The 24186-nt window shown below is 57.7% G+C and overlaps 2 protein-coding genes across 5 annotated transcripts; one reads left to right on the forward strand and one right to left on the reverse strand.

The window, feature by feature from the left end:
- Positions 1–4637: 4637 nt before the first annotated feature.
- PHOX2A (paired like homeobox 2A) lies at positions 4638–8546 on the forward strand. The gene is made up of 3 exons (XM_049890747.1): positions 4638–4854; positions 6923–7110; positions 8100–8546. Exons 1-3 carry the CDS (start codon positions 4638–4640, stop codon positions 8544–8546), a joined length of 852 nt encoding a protein of 283 aa, XP_049746704.1.
- Positions 8547–9431: 885 nt separating this feature from the next.
- INPPL1 (inositol polyphosphate phosphatase like 1) lies at positions 9432–24178 on the reverse strand. 4 transcript variants are annotated; one of them, XM_049889954.1, is made up of 29 exons: positions 24088–24178; positions 22843–23221; positions 19902–19965; positions 19662–19812; positions 19322–19442; positions 18956–19096; positions 18616–18709; positions 18413–18502; positions 18137–18235; positions 17865–18015; positions 17667–17773; positions 17210–17312; positions 16926–17122; positions 16558–16675; positions 15913–16009; positions 15491–15629; positions 15276–15375; positions 15092–15180; positions 14764–14845; positions 14550–14639; positions 13879–13992; positions 13665–13753; positions 13097–13184; positions 12850–13005; positions 12569–12647; positions 12341–12481; positions 10536–11208; positions 10135–10268; positions 9850–10030 (listed from the first exon to the last, which is right to left on the reverse strand). In XM_049889954.1, the coding sequence occupies exons 2-29, from the start codon at positions 23040–23042 to the stop codon at positions 9940–9942; spliced, it is 3798 nt and encodes a 1265-aa protein (XP_049745911.1). In that variant the 5' UTR covers positions 23043–23221; positions 24088–24178; the 3' UTR covers positions 9850–9939. The 4 variants fall into 4 exon arrangements, with proteins under 4 accessions (XP_049745913.1, XP_049745911.1, XP_049745910.1 ...); XM_049889953.1 differs by having other exon boundaries at positions 24011–24162; XM_049889955.1 differs by having other exon boundaries at positions 24049–24159.
- Between the last annotated feature and the right edge of the window lie 8 nt (positions 24179–24186).

Below are 24186 nucleotides of genomic sequence, written 5' to 3' on the forward strand. Positions count from 1 at the left end.
TCTCGAATAGGATCCGGGTATCAGGGGTGACAGATAAGAGGAGCTCAGTCACTTGGTGCTACAGATTAAATTGTGTCCCTCCAAAAATATGTGTTGGAATCCTAACCTTTATTCCAATGGAGGTAATCCTGTTTGGAGATAGGGTTTTCTTTGTTGTGTAAATGAGGTCATACAATGAATAGTGTGTCCTAAACCTAAGCACTTCTGAGTTATAAAAAGAGCAGATTAGACAGAGGAGAGCACATACTGGGGAAGACAGATGCCATGTATAGATGGTCAGTGGTGGGCCAAGTTCAAAGCATTTTCTCGGGAGGCTTCTTATCTCCTATGCCCATCAGCAGATGCAAATGGCTGCCTGCCAAGAGGGAAACCCCCAACTCCACAGTCCTGAGGCATTGGAAAATCAGTGCCTGCCCAGCTAAGTCTCCCTTGTAACACGCACATCACCAGATTTCTAATCCCACTACCATTTGTTGATTACCTGTAAAGGTGTCAAGCCTTTAGAGGACTGTATTGATCAGAGCTCTTGGTTACAAGCACCAGAAGCCCAACTAAAAGTAGCTTAGACAGAGAGGGAAATTGATTGGCTGAAATGACAGGGATGGATCATAGTCTCTAAGACAGCTGGAACTGGGGCCTTAAACAGCATCGGGCCTCTTTGCCTCCCCTCCTATCTCTGCTTGTCCCTGCAAGCAAGCTTCAGCTGCTGCTACTAGGGAAGGGATATGACCACCTGCAAATTTAGGCGAATGACTTTTTCCAGGCAGAAGGCAGACCCAGGAGGGAGGACGTTTTCTGTCCCTGGGGAGAAGAGGAATGAAGAGGGACAGATGATCTCTTTTTGAAGAGTGTCAGGTGAGAAGTCAGGGGATGGGGATTCCTTCCCTGGAATTGAAGGCTGGGTTCCCAACACAAAGACTTCAGGTTAGTATTCATTAGTTCATTCAACAGACAGGTATGGGAAAACCTACAATGCACAGAGTTATATGCAAGGCACCATGGTGGGGCTGGGGAGAAAGTGATAAACAAGAGGACACAGCCCTGCCCTGAAGGCTTTGCACTTTATCAGGAACACTTCAGCAAGGTGACTTGTGCAACCAAAAGAAAGCGTACTATGGGCTGAAGCAAGAATACCCAATCTAATAATAAAATCTATTAACATTCTGCATCCCACTTTGAAGAGTGGCGTCTGGGGTCTTAAACGCTAGCAAGCAGCCATCTAAGATGCATCAGTTGGTCTCAACCCACCTGGATCAAAGGAAAATGAAGAACACCAAGGACGCAAGGTGATTACGAGCCCAAGAGACAGAAAGGGCCACATGAACCAAGCGACTACATCATCCTGAGACCAGAAGAACTAGATGGTGCCCGGCTACAACCGATGACTACCCTGACAGAGAACACAACAGAGAACCCCTGAGGGAGCAGGAGAGCAGTGGGATGCAGACCCCAAATTCTCATAAGACCAGACTTAATGGTCTGACTGAGACTGGAAGGACCATGGTGGTCATGGTCCCCAGACCTTCTGTTGACCCAGGACAGGAACCATTCCCGAAGCCAACTCTTCAGACATGGATTGGGCTGGACAATGGCTTGGAGAGGGGTGCTGGTGAGGAGTGAGCTTCTTGGATCAGGTGGACACTTGAGACTATGTTGGCATCTCTTGCCTGGAGGGGAGATGAGAAAGTGGAGGGGGTTAGAAGCTGGCGAAAAGGACACGAAAAGAGAGAGTGGAGGGAGAGAACAGGCTGTCTCATTAGGGGGAAAGTAATTGGGAGTGTGTAGCAAGGTGCATATGGGTTTTTGTGTGAGAGACTGACTTGATTTGTAAACTTCCACTTAAAAAAAAAAAGCACAATAAAAATTATTTAAAAAAAAAAAAAAAAAACCCAATCTAGTCTAGGGGCATCAGGGAAGGCTTCCAGGAAGCAATGTTGTCCAAGTAGAGACCCAACGGATAAACAGGCATCAACCAGGTTTGTTTTTGTTTTAGCGGGGAGGTGGAGGGGTGAGCATTCCAGGCAGACAGAACAGCTCTGAACCAAAAGAAGATCTGTGTGGCAGAACTGCAAATAAGGTCAAGGTGAGGGGGAGGCAGGCAGGGGTACCGCACGAAGGCATTGTGAGCCAGCGTTATCCTGAGGGCAATGGAGAGCCATGGGAGGGTCTAAGAAGAGGGTGGCACCTTCGATGTTCCAGTTCTGAGATCCACTGGGATTCCTGTAGTGGATGTGTCAAGGGGGAGAGGTGCACCTCACACACCAGTGGGGAGAACTTGTGGAGGCGGCTGAGCTATCAGGTCTAAACCCCTGGAAGTTTAGATCTGAAAAGTAATTTGAGAAGATGCCTCAAAGAACCCCCTTGTAGGGAGTAAAGCAAGGAATGGGTAGCCAGGGAAGGAAAGGGTAGCCTGGGGAGGCAGGCAGCAGCCACTGTAGTCTGCATTGTGCTGGTAAACCAACATCCAAGGACATTGGCTGATAACAAGAATGTGCTCCTGGTCTCTTGGGTCTCAGACTCCCCCATCTGCAGGACCTGCCAAGATTCAGGTAGAGAACACTGGAAACCTGCGGGAAGCTATCCTCTCCCCCTCAAGCAAAGACACTGCCAGGGGCAGAGGAGCTCTCTGCAGGGCTTTGAACCGGTTTGTTCAGGTTCGAACCCCTAATGAGAAATTGCATTTCTAACAAGTTCCCAGGGGCTGCTAATGCTGCTGGTTAGGGACCAGTTCCCAGCACCACTAGTAAAGCTGTGGTTCTCAAATTTTATTATACGTAAAAAACACCTGGGGATCTTGTTAAAATGTAGATTCTGATTCTGTATCTCTGGGTGGAAGTGCAAATTCTCAGCAGGAGTTCCAACCAGAACAAACCGGTTCGAAGCCCTGTTTCTGCAATCCCTTTTCCCTGGTAAGGATTCTGAGTGTGTCCGGTTGTCCCACAGCTGGAGGACCCATGGACCCTGGAGGGGTGACCCCCCCGCCCCACCTGGTCAGGAGCAAGTCTGGGTGGTTTCCCGGAAAAGAAAAGAGCATCCGGAGGGAAGAGGTGAGGGGCTGAAGAAAAGTGAGAGTCACTCGGTTACTCCCCTCATCCTGACAGTCATCACACACACACACACACGCGCGCACACACGCACACACACACACACACACACACACATCCCATGGGCTGCCAGCGCTGAGGACTAGAGACTCACACCAGGCGGTGGGGAGAATTGAGCTGCGGAAGCGGGGGAGGGGAGAGGCGGGTTGGGCCAGGAAGGTGCAGGGGGCAGGGTCGTGTGGCCTTCAGGGGGGAAGTTGGGATAAAGGGGCCTCAGCCCCTCGGCAACCCTTCCCTTCCGCAACCCCGTGGCGTATTTGCCCCCAGCGCCTCCACCAGCCTCCCTCAGCCCCTTCTGCGCTCCAGCTCCCGGGTATCAGCTCTCCAGAGGCTCCTTCTCTCCGCCCCTCAGCCTCTGTTCCTCCGCTTGTGCGTCTATCCGTGGCCTTGTCTCTCTGAGACTGTCCCTCTGTATGTGTCTGTCTCTATTTCTGTCCCTGTTTTGTCTCGTCCCTCTCCCTGTCCCCATCGAAATCCCTGTTTCCGTCCACTTCTCATCCCTATCCCTTCTCTGTCTCCATGCCTGTCTCAATCTCTTTCTCTGTCCCCGTCTCCATTCCCCCCGCCCGTACCCATCTCATTCTCTCTCTCCCTGTCTCTCCCTCTCTCTCTTTCTCTCCCCTCATCCCCATCCCTGTCTCTCTCTTGTCCAGGTTTCACCCTTGTCTCCATCTTTGTCCCTGTATCCTTCTTGCTCCATCTCCATATCTGTCTCTTTCTTGTCCATGTTTCATCTTTGTCTCCATCTGTGCCTGGATGAGATAACCTGACGTGTACCTGTATCTCTCTTGTCCCTGTCTCATCGTCTCATCACTATTTCTGTCCCTTTCTCTTCTCTTCATCCAAGTCCCCGTCCCGTCCCCATCCCAGGCGCCCTCTCTTCCTCGTCCTCGTCTCCATCCCCTCTCCTGGGCCTGCCTCCGCGGTCCCCGCCGGGATAGGACCTCGCTGGGGCGCGGGGCCAACGGGCCGGATAGGAATAACTTGGTTAGCAAGGCGAATTGAATTAACTTCTTCACACGAGCGACGCGGAGCCTGTCTCCCTTCTGCTGGGCAGCAGGTGGGGCGGCCCAGGAAAGGGGTCAGGACCCTCCGGCCTGGCACGGTGTGTAGAGACCGAAGGTCAAGTCTGGATTGGAGCGGAATGGGGACTCTGGGGATGGGGCCCAGAGCAGCGGCGCCCCGCACCTCGGGAGCCCTAAGAGGGGAGCGGAGACCCTTGGGGTGGGGGTCCGGGGCGGCTGGGGGCGGGGCCTGGGCAGCCCAGGCCCCGCCCCCGCGGAGCTCTCCTGCCCCGCCCCCTTCGCGGGGTCCTGCGCGTTAAAAGGCGCGCGGGCCCGGCCAGGCGGCACTTGCCTTTCACCCTGGCAGAGTGGTACCGCGACGGGGCGGGCGGACTCGCGGGCGCTCAGAGCCGGCCTCGCGTCCTCAGCGCAGGCCCCTGGGCCCGCGTCCCGACCCCCACCCGGACCGGGATACCAACCCCGACCCAACCCGGCCCAGCCCGGCCCCCGCCCCCGCCCCCCCGGGCCGATGGACTACTCCTACCTCAATTCGTACGACTCGTGCGTGGCGGCCATGGAGGCGTCCGCCTACGGCGACTTCGGCGCCTGCAGCCAGCCCGGCGGCTTCCAGTACAGCCCCCTGCGGCCCGCCTTCCCCGCGGCGGGGCCGCCCTGCCCTGCGCTCGGCTCCTCCAACTGCGCGCTTGGCGCCCTCCGCGACCACCAGCCCGCGCCCTATTCAGCAGGTGAGCGCTGCCCGGGTCCAACCCTTCCTCCAAATCCTGCGGACCCCCCAGCCCATGCCCTACTTGGCAGGTGATTGTAACTCTGTCTCACCGCCACCCCTATCCTTGCTCTAGTCAGACCCTCCACACCTCGAGGGACCCCCAGTTCCCCTGTACAACAGGGTTCCCCTCGATAGGACCAGCCCCAGCCTCTCATCCTTCCCGTTCCTCTTTCTCACTGCCATCTCCCTATCCCCTGCCCTACAAGTTAAAGGAATAAATCCCCAGTCCAGCCCCGGGCCCCTCACAGGCCCTCCACTCCCCACCTGCAAAAGACTGTCCACCAGATCGCTCCATCCCTGGTATCCTCAAGAAAGCCTCCCACCTCAGCCCAATCAGACCCCCATCCTTATCACCTCTACTGCACATCATTGGAGACCTCCAGGAAGGACCCCTGCGGCAGCTGAGCTGTCCTGGTGGAAACCTTCCTAGAGCCCCTACACCATCAGGCCCTTCCTGCCACTGCTGCCCTGTCTTAGCTCCATCCTACTGGGACCCAAACTCTCCTGTACCACTCTCACTGGAAACCGTGCCATGGCCCATTCCGTAGAAAATGAGGCCCAGGTCCTTAAGCCCCTTACATTCCCCCATCCCCCTTGGAGACTCTCCCAGTTAGAGTCCTGCAGAGCCCAGATGCAGCCTCTGACATTCCCAAACCCCTTATCCAGTCCGCATCCTCACTGAACCCTCATCCTAATGGAGCCCCTCAGCCATCCCCATTTCTCTGGTTAAAGAGTTCCAGCGTGCCCCACCCAGTCTCTTTTCCTCTTGGGAAGACTAGCCGGACCCAAGGAGAAAACTTGAGACCTGAATTTGGAGAGATGAAAACCAGAGAGATAGATGCATAGACTGGAATAGGGATGGCGAGACTGGGGAGCCTGGGCCAGATAAGGACCAGGATTGGGAAGTGGGAGCAGAGATGGGAGGATCGGGGAGCCTGGGAGAAATGGGGACCCAGGGCTGGGGAGATGGAGATAAGAACAAGATAATGGGGAAAGGAATTATGGGAGGTGGGGACCAAGAAAAATTGGAGACAGAGATGGGGAAGATGGAGATAGAAATGGGGTGCTGGAGACAAGATTAAGGGAGATGGGGATCTGAGGAAATGGGACAAAGATGAAGGAGATTGGAGACCCCTAGAAAATTTAGAGACATAAATGGGAGTTGGAGATAGAAATGGGGAGTGTCAGGAACACTATTGATGGGGCAATGGGGACTGGGATGGGGATTAGGAAGAGAAGGAGGGGTGGGGCGGCTTTGGGGTGATGGGAGACATAGAGAAGGGCCTGGGAGGAAGAAAGGCAAAGAGAAGATGGACAAATCTGGGTGGGAAGAAATAAGGACCTTTCTTAATGGGCACAAAAAGAAGAGTGGTCCAGAAGGCGAAAGTTGAAGAGAGATGGGGTGAAATGGGAAGAAGGGGGGGACACCAGGAGGAGAATGGAAACCAGGGATAGGAATGAGGTAGGCCTGGGAAAGAGATATATAGAGAGCAAGGTGAGGGGGCTAAATTTCTACTCCCAGAGCGCCCACGGCAAGGCTGAAAGTAGTCTGGGGCAGGAGAGTCTTAGTTGGCAGAGGCCCAGGACTGGCTAACCGGGGGACTCGATGATGACGCCTAACAGAGAGCAAGGGTGGATAGAGCAAGACCTGAGGTGGGGCGGGCAGACCGGGAATTGCAGGAGGGAGAGACACAAGATGGGGAGGATGGGAGCGGCAAGTGAAATGACTGGGAGTGGACTGACCAGGGTGGGTGGCTGACGACCGGTCGGGAGGATTGGATTCTGGTTCTCCTGTGGCGGCTCTTGGGCCTCGGATCTCCCCGCGCGCCCTGAACACCTTCACGCCGGCGCCTCCACAGAGCTAGGGCTAGGAGGGCTCTGCCTGAGGCTGAGAGGACGAGACCTAGGGGCCAGGCCAGGGGCGGGGTGGGGGGCACTGCCTATCCCCCACCCAGAAAGTACCGAGGGGCCAAGCTCAGCCCCTCACGCCCCCCACCCACGTTGCTCCCTCCTGCACACATCCGCAGTGCCGTACAAGTTCTTCCCGGAGCCGTCGGGCCTGCATGAGAAACGCAAGCAGCGGCGCATCCGCACCACATTCACCAGCGCGCAGCTCAAGGAGCTGGAGCGCGTCTTCGCCGAGACCCACTACCCCGACATTTACACGCGCGAGGAGCTGGCGCTCAAGATCGACCTCACCGAGGCTCGCGTGCAGGTGCGTGCACACGCACGTGTGTATGTAGGGGTGTTATGTGTGTGGAGGGGCGTAGGGAGTAGGAATGGGAGGTTAGTGCCGGACGTCTAGGGGGCTTGCGGGGCAAAGGGGCCTCACCCGGGCCAAGGGCAAGTGCTGTCTGGAGGTGGGGAGCTGAGGGCCAGAGACCAGGGAGCAGTCCGGGGGCGGAGGAGGGGGGAGAAGCTGGGCAGAAGACAGGCGGACTCAAGCCGATCGGATCCACACTAGCTCACTTAGATTTACCCCTCAGTCTCCCTCGTAGGGCTGGCTATGCAGACATGCTTGAGAAGCCAAGACCGAGGCCAAGTGGGTGGAAGGGGTATCCTAGGCAGCCTCAGAACCGAGCCCGGCAGGGCGCAGGCCAGTCAGCGTCTCCACGCCTCCTCCTCAGTTATACAGCTGTGAAACCTCTGGGGCCGGGAAGCCTGACTTGGGGTAGCCTCAGGTCCAAGGAGAGCCAGACCGGGCGGACTCTTGTCTGTCTGTACAAATCCTGAGTACACAAGTACAGCTGTTCAGCTTGCCCTCTTGTCCTGGAGGTCTGGAGAAAAAAGGCTTTGCCTGGGTCCCTCTCTCCAGGACCCTGGCCACTCCAGGCGAAACTCCCGCAACTTCCTATGCCCCTGATCCAGGGGCAGGGCTGAGGTTGACGAGGAGAGGTGGAGTCCCTCCCAGGAGACCAAGAACACTGGGAGGCAGCGGGATCTGCCTATGAGCGGATCCCAAAGGGGAAGACCCTAAGGACTTGGGGGAAGGGTCAACTGGAGCTGAGAGAGGAGCAGAGAGACGAAGAGGGCAACCGGCCGAGTAGGGCTGAGCGGCCAACGCTCAGACGGCTGTGGGTCTCCCCCTCGGGTGGAGATGGCCTCGGCCCTTCCGGACGGAGGTCCTACAAAAGGCTTGCAGTACAAGGCTGATACCCTGTCTCTCTGACTCTCGACCCGGCTGACCAGTCCCTGTGCCCGCAGGTCTGGTTCCAGAACCGCCGGGCCAAGTTCCGCAAACAGGAGCGCGCGGCCAGCGCCAAGGGCTCGGCAGGCGCGGCCGGCACCAAAAAGGGCGAGGCGCGCTGCTCGTCTGAGGACGACGACTCCAAGGAGTCCACGTGCAGCCCCACGCCAGACAGCACCGCGTCGCTGCCGCCGCCGCCGCCGGCGCCCGGCTTGGCCAGCCCGCGCCTGAGCCCCAGCCCGCTGCCAGCCGCCCTGGGCTCTGGGCCCGGGCCGGGACCACAGCCGCTCAAGGGCCCGTTGTGGGCAGGCGTGACTGGTGGTGGGGGTGGCGGGCCTGGCGCGGGTGCGGCGGAGCTACTTAAGGCCTGGCAGCCGGCGGAGCCCGGACCTGGGCCCTTCTCGGGGGTTCTGTCATCCTTCCACCGGAAGCCCGGATCCGCCCTGAAGACCAATCTCTTCTAGCCCCGCGACTCTGGAGGCTCTGGGCCTGCTCCCAGAGACGCCCCTGCCCCGCCAGGACCTCACAGAGTCCCTCCCCATCCCGGCTGCCTGCCTGGAAGTCCTATCCTCCCCCAACCCCTACTGTTTCTGGCCCCTAGGTGTACTCTCCCCAGCTTTGGAGACCAAGTCAGAGCCACTCTTGTCCTCACCCACCCCCACCCAGCAAAAGCAGTATACTTCTCACAGGGACATCTTCCAGGAGAGCCCGGAGCCCCTTCTTCTAGCTTGGCCTTCCTTGGATCCGGGATCAAAGAACACCCGTCTCTAACACTGTCCCAGAACGTGAGGGTACTCAAGGAGAACCGGCCCGGCCCCCTCCCGGGGCTCTGCAGTTAGCTGAGTCACGCCTCACCCTGGTGACCACCAGTGTCTGCTACGCCATCCCTCGGACACACCCATACTGATCCCACCCGTGCAAGGGCCCGTCGTAGTTCGTCGCTGAGATGGTCGTGGTCCAGCGTCCCGCCGCCAATTCGTCCCTCACGTGTCCCCTCCCATCCCCAGCGCGTGTGGCGCAGAAGGCAGGCTGATCAGAGAGGTGGACAGCTGCCCAGGCAAGGGACACAGGGGTTTCCCTTTATCCTAATTTTTGTTTCCTTTGAAAAACTTGTAATTTATTGAGGTGAGTTCTGCTCAATCCAAATAAAACTTAATTTATTGAAGACATCACGCTGGCAGCCCTTTTGAGTGCCCAGGATGGGCATAGGGTGGCTGCGTCCCCAGCTGCGACCTGCGAGTAACCCTGGGGCTCGGCCAGCCACGCTTCTCTAAATAAACTGTCACTTTATGGCTGAGATCCTGCCCTCCCAACCCAACCCAATAATATTAAGGTGCCCTCCCTTCCCACCCCCAATCCCACACAGAAAAGCTTAAATAAACCTCAGCCCGGTCCTCGGGCTCTTTCTTCATTTCCGGACAGACACCCCCAAAGTGGAAGGGGGGGTTGGAGAGAGGACCTAGCTGAGCCCTCTCCCCCTGTGGTTCAGGCTCCGTGGAGGGTAGCAGAAACAGCGGTGGAAGTGGGGCCCAGATGTACCCAACTGCCGCCTCCCTTCCCCCACGGGCATCTCTGGGGCTGGAAAGGAGTCCAGGAAGGGAGGACAGCACCAAAGTAACCAAGGCCCCTGGTAACTGTGGCAACTGACCTCTGGAGCCCTGGGCCTAAAAGGTAAGAGGCAGTGTCCCAGTTAGGAGGCTCCAACTGATTAGGCAGTGGGGAACGCGGCTCCCCAATAAATAGGCAGAAAGAGTCACTGCCCCGCCCCTCATGACTTTTCAACCGCGGGGCTATGGCTGGGTCTTCTTGAGGGGGGCGAAGGCGCGCTGAGTTCGAAGCTTTTCGAAGCCACCGCCATCACTTGCTGAGCTGCAGGGTGTCCAGAAGGAGGCGCTTGTGAGCCGGGTCTTGCACCCCAGCCTCCTCCAGGTCTTCCTCGGTTATGTCGCTGTGGAGGTAACAGGCTGGATCATCAGCGAGGGGGTCTTGAAAGGCCCGTAGCCCCGCCCCCGGGGCCATACCCACCCCATCCGCCTCCAGCCCCGCCCCCACCTGAGAAACTCCAGGTCGTCCCAGCCATTGTGCACCAGGCCCTCCTCATAGCGCTCCAAGCCGATGGCCCGCAGCCAGGCGCCCATGCCCGCCTCTCCCAGCCCGCTGGCCCGCCCGCCCTGCGGGCAAGAAGCCTGAGGGAATAGGGAGTGTCAGGGGGAGCACGGAAGGCGCCCACATACACAGACACGCAGAGGCACCTGCAGACAGCCACACTCCACCGCATGCTCTTGGGGAAGAGAGGTAAGGGCTGGAGCTGACTCATGTGTCCCCCACGCCCCAGTGCCCACCTCAAGGCAGAGGGGGCACCCATGAGTGCTGTATAGTAGAAGGGTACCACAGACCATGGGTGCACACACACCTCAGGTACACACCACCAGCCACCCCTGGCCCACACACACCTCCTCTGCCAGGTCCTCCTGGATGCTCTCTCGTATGCGCGGTGGAGGGAAGCTGAGGGGCCGGCCATAGTCGGAGGGCAGTCCTCGGGGTGCCTGCATCTCCAGGGGGCTCGGGAGGAGTACTGATCGGCCAGGCCCAGCAGGGGCATAGTCCACCTCACTCAGGGTCTTGGCCATCTGCAGCACGGAGCAGGAGCGGTCGTCCCCACTGGCTACCTCCCCCAAGAAAGTACTGGCAGACGAGGGGCCTGGTGGTAGTGGGGGCCTTGGATGGGCCTTCGGAGGTGGTAGGCCCCGGGCTTCACCACCACTGCGACCCCGGACAACTGGCCCTGGCAGAGGATCCATGTTAGGGGGCAGGAAAATGGCTGAATCTGGCAGCGGTGGGGGTGGAAAGTCTGGAGGGGGCAGTGTGCCCCCAGACTCCTCATCTGATGAGCTCTCCTCCCCCACACGGGGAGGCCGATGGCGTCCAAGCTGTGGAGCAGGCACTGTGATGGCCACTTTGTTCTTGGTGGCAGGTGGGCCGGGGGCCCTGGCAGGCGAGGGTGGCTCCGGGGGCAGCAGCTGGTGCGGGACCCCCTCAAGGACGTAGTATGCAGGGTTGTTGAAGCTGTTCTTGGGTGGGGGCGCCACCACCCCTTCTGGCTCTGGAGCCCCCTCTGGCTTCAACCTGGGTTTCACAGCAGGATAACTAAATCAGAACCCAGAAACCCAAGGTGCAGTGGAAGAACAGGAGACTTGGGCCCTGTGCGTCTGGGCTTGAACAAGTCACTTTTTCTCTCTGGTCCTTGGTTTCCTCATCTCTAAAATCTAGGAAGGGGGAGTTGAATAGATAACCCCCAAACTCCCTTGCCTCACTTGATAAGATTCTCAGTACTTTTATGACTATCTGTGAAAGTCTTACTACTGAATGAAACCTGAGCTCAAATGGGTGAAAACAGAGGTGACAGGTGGCAGGAGCAGGGCAATAAAGATCTTTAGTGAGAAAGCCGCTGGAGGCACTTCAGGTCTATCCACTGAGGAATCTTAGTCAAGGGTTCAGGTGAGTTTTACTCAAGTCTGGGGATTAAACTAAGGTGACTGATGACAGCTGAAGATGAGTGAAAAGGCACCAAGGAGTTTTTATTTAAGTTCAAGCAAACAGTTGCTTATCATTAGGAAACAAGCCTCACTTTCCCAAAGTATGGTCCACAGAACACTAGTTCCACAGGGTATTAATAGTTAATATATGGAGAAAAAGTTTCCTGGCCCATTAAGTTTGGGAAACTATGTTAAACAAAGCTGAGAAAAGGTTTCCTTCCTGGAAACAAGCTCAGAGCTTTTGCTTATACTAATGTGCACAGTGAATATCTAAGAAAAGAATCTAGCAAGGAGTGTTTCCCAAACTCATCTAACCACAAACCCGTTCTTAGTGGGCATCTTGTTGGACAGTGTTCCAAAGAACACACGTTGGGAATCCAGTGCTACATCATGTGCCTCTTCCAAACAGAAGGCCCCAGCTAAGTCTACTTACACGGAGGGAGCTGTTTTAAAAACAACTTCTATTTTTTAAGGCAGAATTAAGAGGAAAGGCTGACTGTGCTCCCTTTGACTCAGGGAGCTACACCTAAGGGAGGCCCAGCTGGCCAGAGTGGCCATGGACACAGGGAACAGTACCTCTGGCCGCAGGGCAGCAGAGTTCCCAAGTAGCAAACGATTGCCAGGCTCAGCCTGAGATCCAAACATAGTGATGGCTAAAGTGGTGGGATGATGGGTGAGGTGGGCAATGCTGGGAAGAGGGGATGACAGGTTCCTCCTCTTACCTGGAGGTCAAGGGCTCCTCCCGGGGAGTTGCTCGGGGTGGGGCTGGGGGCCTTCCAGTTGGTGGTGGTTTCTCCGGCTCTTCAAATAACTTGGAGAGTGGGCAGGGGGCCTCTGCGGGGGCTGGCTTGCGGCTCCCCGACCTGCCACAGATGCACAGGGAAGAGAGATGCAGTGGGGGCTGACCAAAAGCCCCCAGGCTCGTAACACCTACCACAGCCCCAACTCACCTGGGTTCCTGGCAGCCCCGGGACACAGATGGTGCCTTGCTCTTTGCTCCAGCCTCATCTTTATCAACGCTGATCCACTCTGGGGATGGGGGAAGAGAGGCTCAACACCCTGCCAGCCCCTTCCCAGCTACTGGGGCAAGCCCACTCCCAGCTGTGGCTGCAGAACTTCCAAGCATCCCAGGAATTCCAACATGGCCCCCAGAGTCCTCCCCTCCTAGGCCTACCCTGGCCTCCACACCACCCCATCTCATGCCCACGCTCTTCCCCAATGCAGCCCCCACCATAGAGCCGTTCGCGGGTGCCCAGGCGCTCCGTGGGCACCCGCACCTTCATGGAGCCACGGATGTTGCCGGTCTCCTCGCCACGGTGGGATAGGAAGGTCAGGAACTGCTGGGCCGTGCTGCCAATCATGGACTTGAGTGCAACTACGCACTCCCCTGAAGGGCGGTGGGACAGACCAGCAAATTGCCAAACCTTCCTAGGCCCCTGCCCAGCTTCCTGTACCCCTCAGCACCCCTCATCCCTCACCATAGGATTCGTAGCCATCCATGGACTTGACTGTGAGCAGGAGGTGCTGGTCCTGCAGGTACTCGATGTCAGCCAGAATGGGCTTCAGCTGGGGAGTGGTGAAGCTCAGTGAGGAGCAAACCCCAAACCCCAACTACCCCTGCTGCCCCTCCCACATGCTGCCCTGACACCACTCGCTCCTACCCTCAAGCTCCTCCACACTCGCTCACATGCAACACTTAAGATCCCAAATCCTTAATGTGGAAGACACAGCCCTGCATGGGGTTTCATAGCCCTTAACTTCATTGTAACTAATTAATTTTCTGCATTCTCAGTGGACCTGACATTTAGCAAAGGTTCCAGAAGTATTTATTGAACGAATTAATTAATAAACTGCAACTTGGTCCCGCACACACCCAAATACTGGCAAATCCCTTATCCTCACTCATGCCCAGCAAACAGACCCACAAGCGTGCGCACAAGCACAGGCTCCACCAGGCCCCGCCCTCTCAGGCAGGCTCCCGCATGCGCCCTGCGTCCAGCCTCTCTGTGCCAGTGCCTACAAGCCTAGACTCTGCCCAAACCTCACCGTGGGCAACTGGCGCGAGGACCACTGCACCTTGAGGAAGTTGATGTTGTCACTGCTCTGGGCATCATTCTCAAAGCTCTTCTTGTATTCTGGGGTGGGAGGTGACACCCAATTGAATGCCACCTTCTTCTCTTCCCTTCCCCAAGTCTGCTCTGGTGCCCTCTGGCCTCCCCTCCCCTTTGGCCCACACCCAACCCTGGGCCCCGCCTCTGACCCTCCAGGCAAGTGGAGTAGAACTCAATGAAGAACTTGGTGCGGCTGGCTGTCTTCACAATGGCCTCGATGCTCTCAAACTCAATGTAGGCCTGGTCTGAAGTCTTCGACAGCCCTGAGGGGCAATGGGAAATAGGAAGACAGGAGGGCAGCCAAGAAGGCATGAGAGGGCAAGGGTCACAGGAAGAACAGGACAGAGGGGCTGAGCCCTGGGATGGGAAATCAGGGAACTTGGCAGGGTGTGGGAGAGAAGACTCCAACCCTGTGATACCAACAGGGAGACCCCAAAGCCCAGAGCAAAGAGACACCCCAAGGATGAGAGACCCATCTAAGATGGGGCTGAGGTTCAGAATGCCTGCAGAGAATGCCCAACAACAATCCCCCACATTGCTAGGCACACTCATGGGCACGCACAGGGCCCCAGGCAGAGACACATCCATGTGTTTACACTCACGTACACAAACACACACACACACACTCATGGGCATGCACCTCACATGATGACCTAGGCACACAGACACCCTCACACATCCCATATTCAAAAACACTCCCACACGCGTGTACACACACCCACACACACTTGTGTATACTCAGACCTATGCACACACTTAGGCAACCGCCTGTGCGCACCTAGTTAAATGCTATGTCTACAAGCACATCCAGAACAGTCACCTTTCTTGGAGATGAACTGAGATGTAACTCCGACCTCAAATGTCCCAAACACAGGGGAGTGGTCACTGGTGACAATGTCATCAGTGCAACCTGAGGAGGACAGGATTGGGGATCAGGGGGAGGAGCCCTACTCTTTCTACCATCTCCCAGAACTAAGGCTGTTAGGACAGTGTGTGCCCCTGATCTCCCCCTACTCCAGCCAGTAGGCTCTGACCATAGGAATTACAGATGATGTGGGTCTCGGGGTAGGATTTCCAGAGGATCCGGTCACACCATGAGGGCACGTTGGTCCGCACCTGGGGCAGCAGATGACAGGGTGGTCAGAGCTGACAGTGGGGGCATCTCAGCATGGGCCCCACCCCAGAGCTGAGGAAGCCCCACACTCCTGGCACCCCCTCCCTTCTTGGGTCTTCATGATACCTTGAAGGGGCCAGAGAAGCTGAAGTGGTAACTGCAGAGGTCTAGACCCTTGACCCCACATGCACTCCGATTCACTGTAGCCCTGGGGGCCCCCCAAGGTCCACCCTGCTCTCCTCGCTCACCCCAGTTGGCTTCTGCTTGTGCCACGCGTACGTGTCTCGGGAACCCCGCTCATATCGGTAAGTGGGCGGGAAAGAGATCTCCTCCTCACCTAGGGAAGGTAGGGAACAGGTCACGGCCCTGACAACCTAGGGATTCTGCCCTCCCCCTAGCCCTCAGGGACCACCTATCAGGCCCCACACTCACTGAATCGAAGGAAGACCTTGTGCTTCTCCCGTTCCAAGTTGAGCTGGTCCACCCTGAGCAGGGGCTCAAACTCCTTCCTGCTGATGTAGTTCAGGATCTCCTGTGGTGGGCAACACAGGGACGGGGCACACCCCTCCCTGTCAGAGCCAAGTGTGGTAGCCCACCTGGCCTACAGCCCAGCTGCCCCACTAGCTCCCGCCAGGCCCCGCTCGCACCTGGATATCCATGTCCAGGCGGTAGTTGAGGTCCCCAAACCAGAAAAGGTGAGTGAAACGCAGAGAGATATCAAAGGCACTGAGCTGCCGGTCACCCAGTGAGAGCAGCCGCAGGATGTCCAGGTAGTTCTGGTTCCGGCTAGGGTGGCAGGGGTCCCCAGGGTCAGGACTCAGGTACAGGAGTAAAGGTAAATAGTCTCTGGGATCAGGGCTGGGGTGGGATTGGGGTCCCTGAGGACAGAGGGAGGAGCCCGGGAGCTGGCGACTCAGGGCACAGAGGGGTCTTGAGTTGGGATTAAAAGAGGAGAAGGGGATCCCTGGAGACAGATGTAGAAGGTCATATACCGGGATGTGGGAGACAGACTAGGTCTTAGGGGAATAGAGGATGGGAGTAAAGAGGCTACCGTGAAGGTGCCCCTCACCGGGCAGTCTTCTCATTTCCTGAGGTGAGGTGGCAGTTCACAAAGCCAAATGAGGTGCCATTGAACATGAAGGAGACTCCCACAGCCCCCTTGTTCCCTGTCAGGGCAAGTAAGAGAAGACCCAGGTTACCCTCAGAAGGCTCCCAACTCTCCCTACTGCCCCTTGAAGCAGCAGTGGGAGGATCCTGCAAAACCCTCCAGATGCTATGAGGCAGAAGGGCCCTGAACACACACCCACGCCTTCCCTATGGGTCCACACAGGGCACGTGCTGTTCGTCTGGAAGGCCTGAGACTGTGTCTGTGTGAGCAGAGACCCTGGAGGTCACACAGGATCCCAAGCATGCAACTGAAAACACCTGCAGTTATCTGAGCAAGGGGACCCTGAATGCAAATCAGGAAACCTGGGCACTATGTCTGGCCCTACCACTTACTTGCTGTGTAACCTTGGACAGGTCAGTCAGCCACTCTGGGCCCGAGTTTTATCGTCTATGAAATGAGGGTAATAATCCCAGCCCTACCTTTCTGGTGGGGCTAGAAGAGATTTAGAACGTGAATATGCCTTACAAAGCTCAGACCACCCAAAAGAGGGAGACCCTGGGCCAGAGAAGCAGGAGATGTGGATAGAGGGATCCTGCCCAGCCTCACCAAGGGTGTTGGCGATGCCAGTCTTCACACTGGATGTACTGACATGGCTGATGCGGTTCTCATGCTCTGGCTTGACCAGCACAGCCACCTTGATGTTCCATAGGGATTGCATGGCAATCTGGGTACAAAGTATGGGGTGAGCCCTGTCCTGGGCTGGGGCCACTGTCCCCACTGCCCCTGGTATATAGTATAGACTATTATGTCAGTCACAAGATGGGAACACCAGCCACCTCTCTTTCCTGAATGGCCAGAGAGTAATGGCCCTCCCACAGGATGAAGAACTCAGGTTAGCGCTCCAAGGGGACATGCCCAGGGACCAGAGGGAGAGGCAATCATGTTGCATTTCCCTGTCCCCATGCCCCTCTCACCGGGCGGTAATCCAAATCTGTGAGCTCCTTGAGGCCCCCACGCAGTAGGTCCAGCCATTCGCGGTCGCCCACCGAGTTCTCCTGGGTCCCAAAAACGTAGATGTCATGGGGTATGGTCACCGTGACCTCGTCCAGCGTTTTCCCCAGACCCTTCGATGTGAACCAAGATGTCACGTTTTTCGGAGGTGGCACACTTCCTGGAGGTGGAGGGGATGGGTAGGGGTAGGTCAGGCCCTTTCCCTGGGGCTGTCCGTCTCCCCCTCAGCCCCCTGCCCAGTCCTGACCCATGTTCCAGGTGCCTATGAAGACAGAGATCATGTCAGGCTCATCCTGCTTCGAGTGTTTATTCTTCATGAGCTGCAGCAGCTGGCAGAAGGCTTCTCGCTTCTGGGGAGACAGCAGCCCATCAGAGGCAGGTGGGTGAGCCAGGAACCCCCACCACCCACAGGGATACTCTACTAGACAGCAAGTACCACAAGGGAAGGGCCATGCCTCTCTGGTTCACCACTGTATACTACTCAAGCACATAATAGGTGCTCAATAAATGTTCACTGAATGACTATTTGAATCCAACCTCAGGCCACCCACTCTCAATACAGATATTCTCAGCTCTGCCAGACCCCCCTCTGCCAAGAGAGATGACATGCCTACATTATGCCTTCCTTCTCTTCCCATTCCACTGGAAATGTCTACCTGGGGATGCCTGCAGCCCCCAATGGCCTGGCCCGCCTTGCCACTCACCCTGGCACTGACAAAAATGAAGTCCTTGCGCTGCGTCCGGTCCTTCTCCTTCTCAAACACGACGCCCAGCTTGTTCTGGACACGCTGGGACTTAATGAGCTGGCGGACTAGGGGATGGAGGACAGGTTACACAGGCCTGTGCACCTAGACCTGGAGGCTCCGCCCTGGCCACCCTGCCCAGGTGCCGCCCTGGCTCACTGCGGTCATGCGTGAAGGTTGTCCAGTCCTCCTGTGAGTCCCGCTGTCGCCGCAGCAACACCAGCCGCCCGCCCTCTACATCCACGCTCAGCGTGAACTTCTGCGACTTCCCAATCTTGGTCAGGTCACCCAAGGTCACATCTAGCTTCACCTGCAGCCCAAGGGCAGGATGTGGGGAGGCTGCTGACAAGACCTTGGGGGAGGCAGCACCTCCTTCACCTCCAACCACCCTCTTCCCCTTGAGGCTCCACCTGGCACCCTCTGCCATGTACCTCAAAGGCCTGCACAGGGATGGTCTTGGCCTTACGTGTAGATGGCTGCAGCGGAGCTGGGGGCGCTGTGGAACTCATGTCCTGTAGAGCCTTCAGGGCCTGGAGGGGGCAGGGGCAGGCAAGGTCAGGGGGCATGCTGGGAGCTGGGGCAGAAAGAGGTGTGGTTGATGTTGGGATCAATGCTAAACTGTAGGTTCAGAGGTGAGATCAGTGTTAGGCCAACACAAGCAGATGAAGAATGGTGGGTCGGGGACAGAGGTAAGGAGATAGGGCCACCTTCTTCTGGATGCCTGACAGGAAGTCCTTGAGCACTGACAGCTTTAGCACCAGGCTTTCTAGCTCTTGCTCCCCAGTCTGTGGTAGGCTCTGGGGGAAAAAAGAATGAGGCTTGTACATGAGGCCACCAAGTAGGAGCCCCCCCCACCCCCGACAGCCCTAGAGAATGAACCTGCTCCCCTGGGGTCCCCCCACAATCTCACCTGCTGCTGCAAAAGGCGGGTCACCATAGGTGAGCTCTGCTGGTCAAACACCTTGGACAGGATCTCCAGGCCCGACAAGACCTTGTCCACCTCACTAGGGGAGGCATCAGGTCAGGAAAACCCCTACCCCAGCTTCAGTACAGGGGAGGGTGGCTGAGTGTTTAGCTTCAGCCCCCAACATGAACACACACAGACACAGAGGAGGAAAATTTAGGAAACGAAGGCCAGTTCACTGTACCGGGTCAGCAGTTAGAGATCAGAGTGTTTTGTGCAGCAAGGGAACAAGTAAGAGCAGGTCAGAGGCTAGGGTTTGGTGCATGGGGCTGGATGGCCCAGGTACCTGTGCAGCCTCCGGCACGAGGTAGCGAGGGTGCGGGTGAGATGAGGCAGGTTGCTGGCTCCACCCCGCACAGCTTCCAGGTCCAGGCCGTAGCTACCCTTCAGGTACTCGTGTGAGACAGTGCTCAGCCCATTGGGAGTACTTTGGGGAGGGGGTGAGAAGTCAGTGGAGGCCCTGCCTGACTGTCCCCACAACCCCACCCATCCCTAACAAGAGATGGCACAGGGGGCAAATGGAGCAGGACGGACCAGGTGTCTGCCTCTGGGGCTGAGATACAACGGGGGGCCCTGGGGAGGCTGAGCTCCCTGGGGAGGCAGTTCTCAGAGAAAGGGACTTCCTGCTCAGTGGAGGGGGTTGGGGTCTCACCTCTCAGCAGCCGGAGTTGCGGGTGTCTCAGGGGCTGTTGAGGGGCTGCCGGGCCCCATGGGGGCAGAAATGCTGGTGGAGCCAGAGCGCGGGGGCAGTGGGGGCTTCTCGTCCTCCCCATCTGTGGACAGGGGTCGGGGGCAGCAGTTTGGGCCTCCTACCCTTAGTGGGGCATGGGGGAGGCCATGACTCTAAGAGACTTCCATGGTAAAGGGGTAACAGGCCCTAGCACCATGGTTAGGGGGGCTTCCAGTGAGGAGAGGATGAAAAGGGACAGGAAGAGGTACCACAGCGCTTGGGGGTATGGCAGGGAAGGGATGTGGCGTGCACTGGGCAGTACCTGAAGCATCACGGTCGTCTGGTGGGTCAGGCTCTCGCTCCCGCTCCACAGGCAGCAGCAGGGCACACACAAGGCCCTGGTTAGGCTGGGCGTACAAGCCGATAAGCTCACCCAGGGTCTGGAAGCGGCGCACAGGCACGCCCTGCGAGGTCTGCAGGTATTGCACAGGTGGGAGGAGGGGTCAGCCAGAGGGTCCCAAACCCCTAGGCTGGGATCAGGGGCAGGGGTCAAAGCTCCTACCTGAACAGCCAGGAAGTCTTCTCCATCAGGCAGAATGCGGTATGTGTGAACATGTTTCTGATACCTGATGGCAAAGTGGGGGTCAGAATCTGTCACCCCAAGCTGGGTTCTAAGCTCCAAGGCACCCCTGCCTCCTCCACCAGGCTTAGCCTCCAGCTCCGTCAGCTTGGTCTCCCTAAAACCACTTGCCCAGGCTGCACAGTGTTAATGATGGAGCCAGTCCATTTTCACCGCCCTAGTGCTGGCCCCCGGCCCCACTACCCTCAGACCCGCATAGACTCCACACCCACCACAGGGCTTGGGAAGCAACAGACAGCTCTTTTGTGGCCTCCACAGCTGTCTAAACAGCCCCTCTGGGCTGTGGTACCAGCCTGGCCCCCCCGCCAGAGTAAGAGTCCTCACAGAAGCCCAGTTAATCTTGTGTGCCACGTACAGGCAACGTGTTCACACACGTGTGTGCCTGTCTGTGTTTACACTGATGTCTGGCTCTGCGGGAGTTGGTGTGTCTCTAGCAGTTTTGTGGGACAGTATGGCAGCATCACCCTAGGGCTTGCTCTTCCCTCTTCCCCTAGACACTAGGGAATTGGGATGATCCAAAGGGGCCCCCTCATGGGAGACCTAGGCCTCTAGGAGCCCCAAGCTGAGGAGGGGCAAGAGGGGTACTGACAGACGGCAGCAACAGCTGAGCAGGTGACAGCTGAGCCAGGCCTCCACAAAGGCACACACTCGGGGCAGGGGGTGGGTGGAGTGGGCAGGGGCGGGAGACTCCCTCTGCCTCCACCACACCTCCGGATAGGTTTACCCAAGACAGTCGCCCGGGCCTGTGCATGCGTTGAGCAGGAGGGACATGGTGGAACTAGAGAGGGCCAAATACTTGTTTGAGGAGAGCCCAAACCCTTGGCCACAGGGCCGTCCCCTCCCCTCAAGGGGCTCTCCTAGCTGCTGACTAGATACAAGCTGTGTGGGTATCTATGTGTAGCTGGGTGTTGGTATGTGGACTGTGGGTCTGTGTTTATAACAGTAACACCATGTCATTAACAACCCTGTCTCTGCGTCAGGCCAGGTATTTAGTGTCCTACAAATGTGATCTCACTTAATCCTCACAATATGCAGCAGATATTATAATGCCCATTCTGCAGATGTGGAAACGGAGGCTCAAAGAGGAAAAATGATGTCCCTAAGGTCACAGGACATGTAAAAGACAGAGCTGGGATTTAAAACCTGGGCCTGTATCCTGGCCTGCTGGTTGGATTGCCTGTGCCTGGGCAGGGGTGTGTCTTGGATGCTGTCCATGTACATGTGGGTGCATATACAGGTGAACAAGTATGTATTTGTTTGGGAAGTCTAAGAAATCACCCATATCTGATCCCAACCACCCAGCTCCTGAGATGCAGGGAGCAGCCAGAGTCAGTTGGCAAGGCTGAAGCCCCCCACATAGACATACCCCTCACCCTCCCACCCCCTCCCCTGGCAATGGAGCCGTGATTCTCTCCCTCTTTGGACAATGCCTCTCACCCAGACATAGGCCCCAGCTGTCCCCCTCCCACTCAACAGCTGACCCACCACCTGCTTTCCTCCCTCCCTAATTAGGGGGTACGCCTCGCCTCAGAGAGGACTGGGAGGTAGGACTCCTGGGACATTCATCTGCCTTGGCTGTCCCTCTTCAGCCCCCTCTTCCCCACTGGGCCTCAGACTTGGGGCAGGAGTTGAGACTCATGGGGTCCCTTTCTCTTCAAGTCAACTGCCTGGGCCAGAGTTTCTCAGCCTCAGCTTTATTGACATTTTGTTCTGGATAATTCTTTGTGGTGGAGGACCATCTTGTGCATTATAGGATGTTCAGCAGCACCTCTGGCTTCTACCTACTAGGTGCCAGTAGCATCATCCCAGTTGTGATAATCAAAAATTTCTCCAGATATTCCCAAATGTCCCCTGGGGGAGGGGTTGACCCCAATTAAGAACCACTGGCCTTGGCCAATGCACCCCCAAAGATGTGAGGAGAACAGAGGGGGAAGGAGGAGACAGAGGGACAGGAGTTTAGTAGGGGGGTTCACAGGGCTAAGGAAAAATGTAACTAGATCTAAACAAAGCAGCCCCTATAGCTTCCATGTATCTCCCAGTCCAGAGGCCCACAGGAGCCCCACTCAGTGTCTGACAGGGGCAAGGGCTGCAGGTCTGGGGGGAGATTCTAAAGCCAAAAGTGTAAACTCATCCAACAGCACTACCACACACAGCTAATGGATACAGCCAGAGGACCAGGCCTACTCAGAGAGCTACCACAGCTAACCCAGCACCGAACACCCATACATAGCTCAGGACTAGAGCAGCCAGATACTCAGGGCTCAACCCAGAGCCAGGGGCACACACACTCACACACTGATTTATGAAATAACAACACAACCCCATGAAACCTAGCCCCATCCCCTATGACTTCCTTTAACACCTGCCCCCCCACCCCCCCCAACCCCGTCAGCCATACACAGCCAGGCAGTCCCCAACTTCAGTCCTGGGGGCACAGATGCTGCTGGACATTCTCCCACACACCCCCTCCCCAGTCTCTCTGCCCCCAACTCCCTCTATTGCCTACCACTCACTCAATCCCAGTATAAACTGAACTGAACATAGCCTTGGTAAGCACATCCTCACCACTCCAGCCCCTTCTACCTGTAGGGTACCTGGGACTTACTGCATTTTTCCCCATCACAGTCACTCTGGGCAGCAGGATTCCACATACTCTGCCTTCAAAGCCCCAAGAAAGTGCCCCCAGATACAGAGCAGGAAGGAAGTATCCCTTGCATCCACCTTAGCTCCAGGATAAAGCCAAAGCCAGCACTCTGGGGGGCGCTGACGTCCCATCGCCCCAGTTACCTGGACCCTCCCCACACACTCGGCAGGGCCCCCACGACCCCTCCCTTCATCAACCAGGAGCCCCCGCCCCACTCACAGCACGCAAAGCGCGAAGGCCCCCGCCACACTCTCGCTGTCTCGGACCAGGAAGCTGCCATCGCGGCCCGCCCGGGCCAGCAGCTCCTCGGCGGCGGCGCGGCTCAGGTCGCGGTGGTACCAGGCGGGGGCCGGTCCACCCAGCGCGGCGCCCCCCGACGCGGCGCCCCCCGGGCCCGGCGCCCCGCACGCCGAGGCCATGGCCCGCGCAGGGCTCAGCGCCAGCAGCCCCGCGCCATCCGCCCCTGGCCGCTGGAGGCTGGGGTTGGGGCTGGGGCTGAGCGCCGGGCCTAAGGATCGGGGATTCGGGGCTCCAAGCCCAGCCGCACAAGCTGCCTTGTCCGCCGCGCAGCCGCCGCCGCCTGCAGCGCCGGCCTCAACTTGAAGAGAAAGAAAAGTTTGTTCAGAGGCGGCGGGGGAGGGGCAGGAGCGGAGCGCAGAGCGGAGGCCGGCCCCCTCCCCCTCCACTCCGCCCAAGGCTCAGGGCGCCCCTGCCCCCCATCTCTTCCCTGCAAGGATCATGCTCCCCACACTCCTGTAGGACCCGGGACTCTCCACGGGGGCTAGCTGGCCCCCCAAAACCTTACGATGATCCTGCCCCCCAACACCAGCCCTCAGAGATCAGTCCCCGAATCATCCATCGATGTGCGGGTTCCCCCATAGTGAATCCTGACACTTCCGAGTCCCGTTCTCCCCCCCGCCAGAGAATTAAGCCCCCTTTCTTCACCCGCAATAACATGACCCCTAACTCTCATAAAGGTCTCATTCCACCCCAAATTATTTCCATCCAGCCCTGCTACAGCCCCGCAAGATCGGGTTCCCCAAACCTGCGAAGGATGCAGGATGAATCTCTCCCCCAACCTTTTTCCCATCATCCGAGTGAGCGGGACCCCCAACTTCCGTTAAGTCCAGCCCCCTCTCAGATCTGAACCCCCAAACTCCACTGGGTCTGGCCCCCCAACAAATCCCTCGGGGAGTCCCACCCCCACATACCCTCAGACAAGGTCCTGTGCCTCGAACCCCCTACGCCCGGTCCCCGACAGCCTCTCCCAGCCCGGGCAGAGAGCCCTTCCCCCTCTGGGCCAAACTCCCTGGCACCACCCCCTACACCCGCAGGCCGGGGCCTTGAAGGGTTAAGCAGTCGCAGGCAAGGAGGCCCCCACCCTTACCCAACTAGAAGAGTTCCCCCAACCTCCGGGCTCCCGACCTCTCCCTAGAGTCGCAGTGGTCGCGCACAGATCCCCACCTCCCGGGTTGCTACGGTGTCCCCTTCCCCGGGGAAGCGGTCCTAGACTCTCAGCGGCCACTTAAGATGGCCATCCTCCGCCGCCGCACCCCCCCCGCC

The sequence above is a fragment of the Elephas maximus genome, chromosome 7 (genome assembly GCF_024166365.1).
Source record: "Elephas maximus indicus isolate mEleMax1 chromosome 7, mEleMax1 primary haplotype, whole genome shotgun sequence".
Lineage (NCBI taxonomy): Eukaryota > Metazoa > Chordata > Mammalia > Proboscidea > Elephantidae > Elephas > Elephas maximus.

Coding starts and splice junctions, on each gene's coding strand:
- INPPL1 (XM_049889954.1), bottom strand. CDS start 23,042: ATGGCCTCGGCGTGCGGGGCGCCGGGCCCGGGGGGCGCCGCGTCGGGG. Junction 15,630..15,912: donor GGAAATGAGAAGACTGCCCG/GTGAGGGGCACC, acceptor CTGCCACCCTAG/CCGGAACCAGAACTACCTGG. Junction 12,482..12,568: donor CGGGGCTGCCAGGAACCCAG/GTGAGTTGGGGC, acceptor CATCTGTGGCAG/GTCGGGGAGCCGCAAGCCAG.
- PHOX2A (XM_049890747.1), top strand. CDS start 4,638: ATGGACTACTCCTACCTCAATTCGTACGACTCGTGCGTGGCGGCCATG. Junction 4,855..6,922: donor GCCCGCGCCCTATTCAGCAG/GTGAGCGCTGCC, acceptor ACACATCCGCAG/TGCCGTACAAGTTCTTCCCG. Junction 7,111..8,099: donor TCACCGAGGCTCGCGTGCAG/GTGCGTGCACAC, acceptor CTGTGCCCGCAG/GTCTGGTTCCAGAACCGCCG.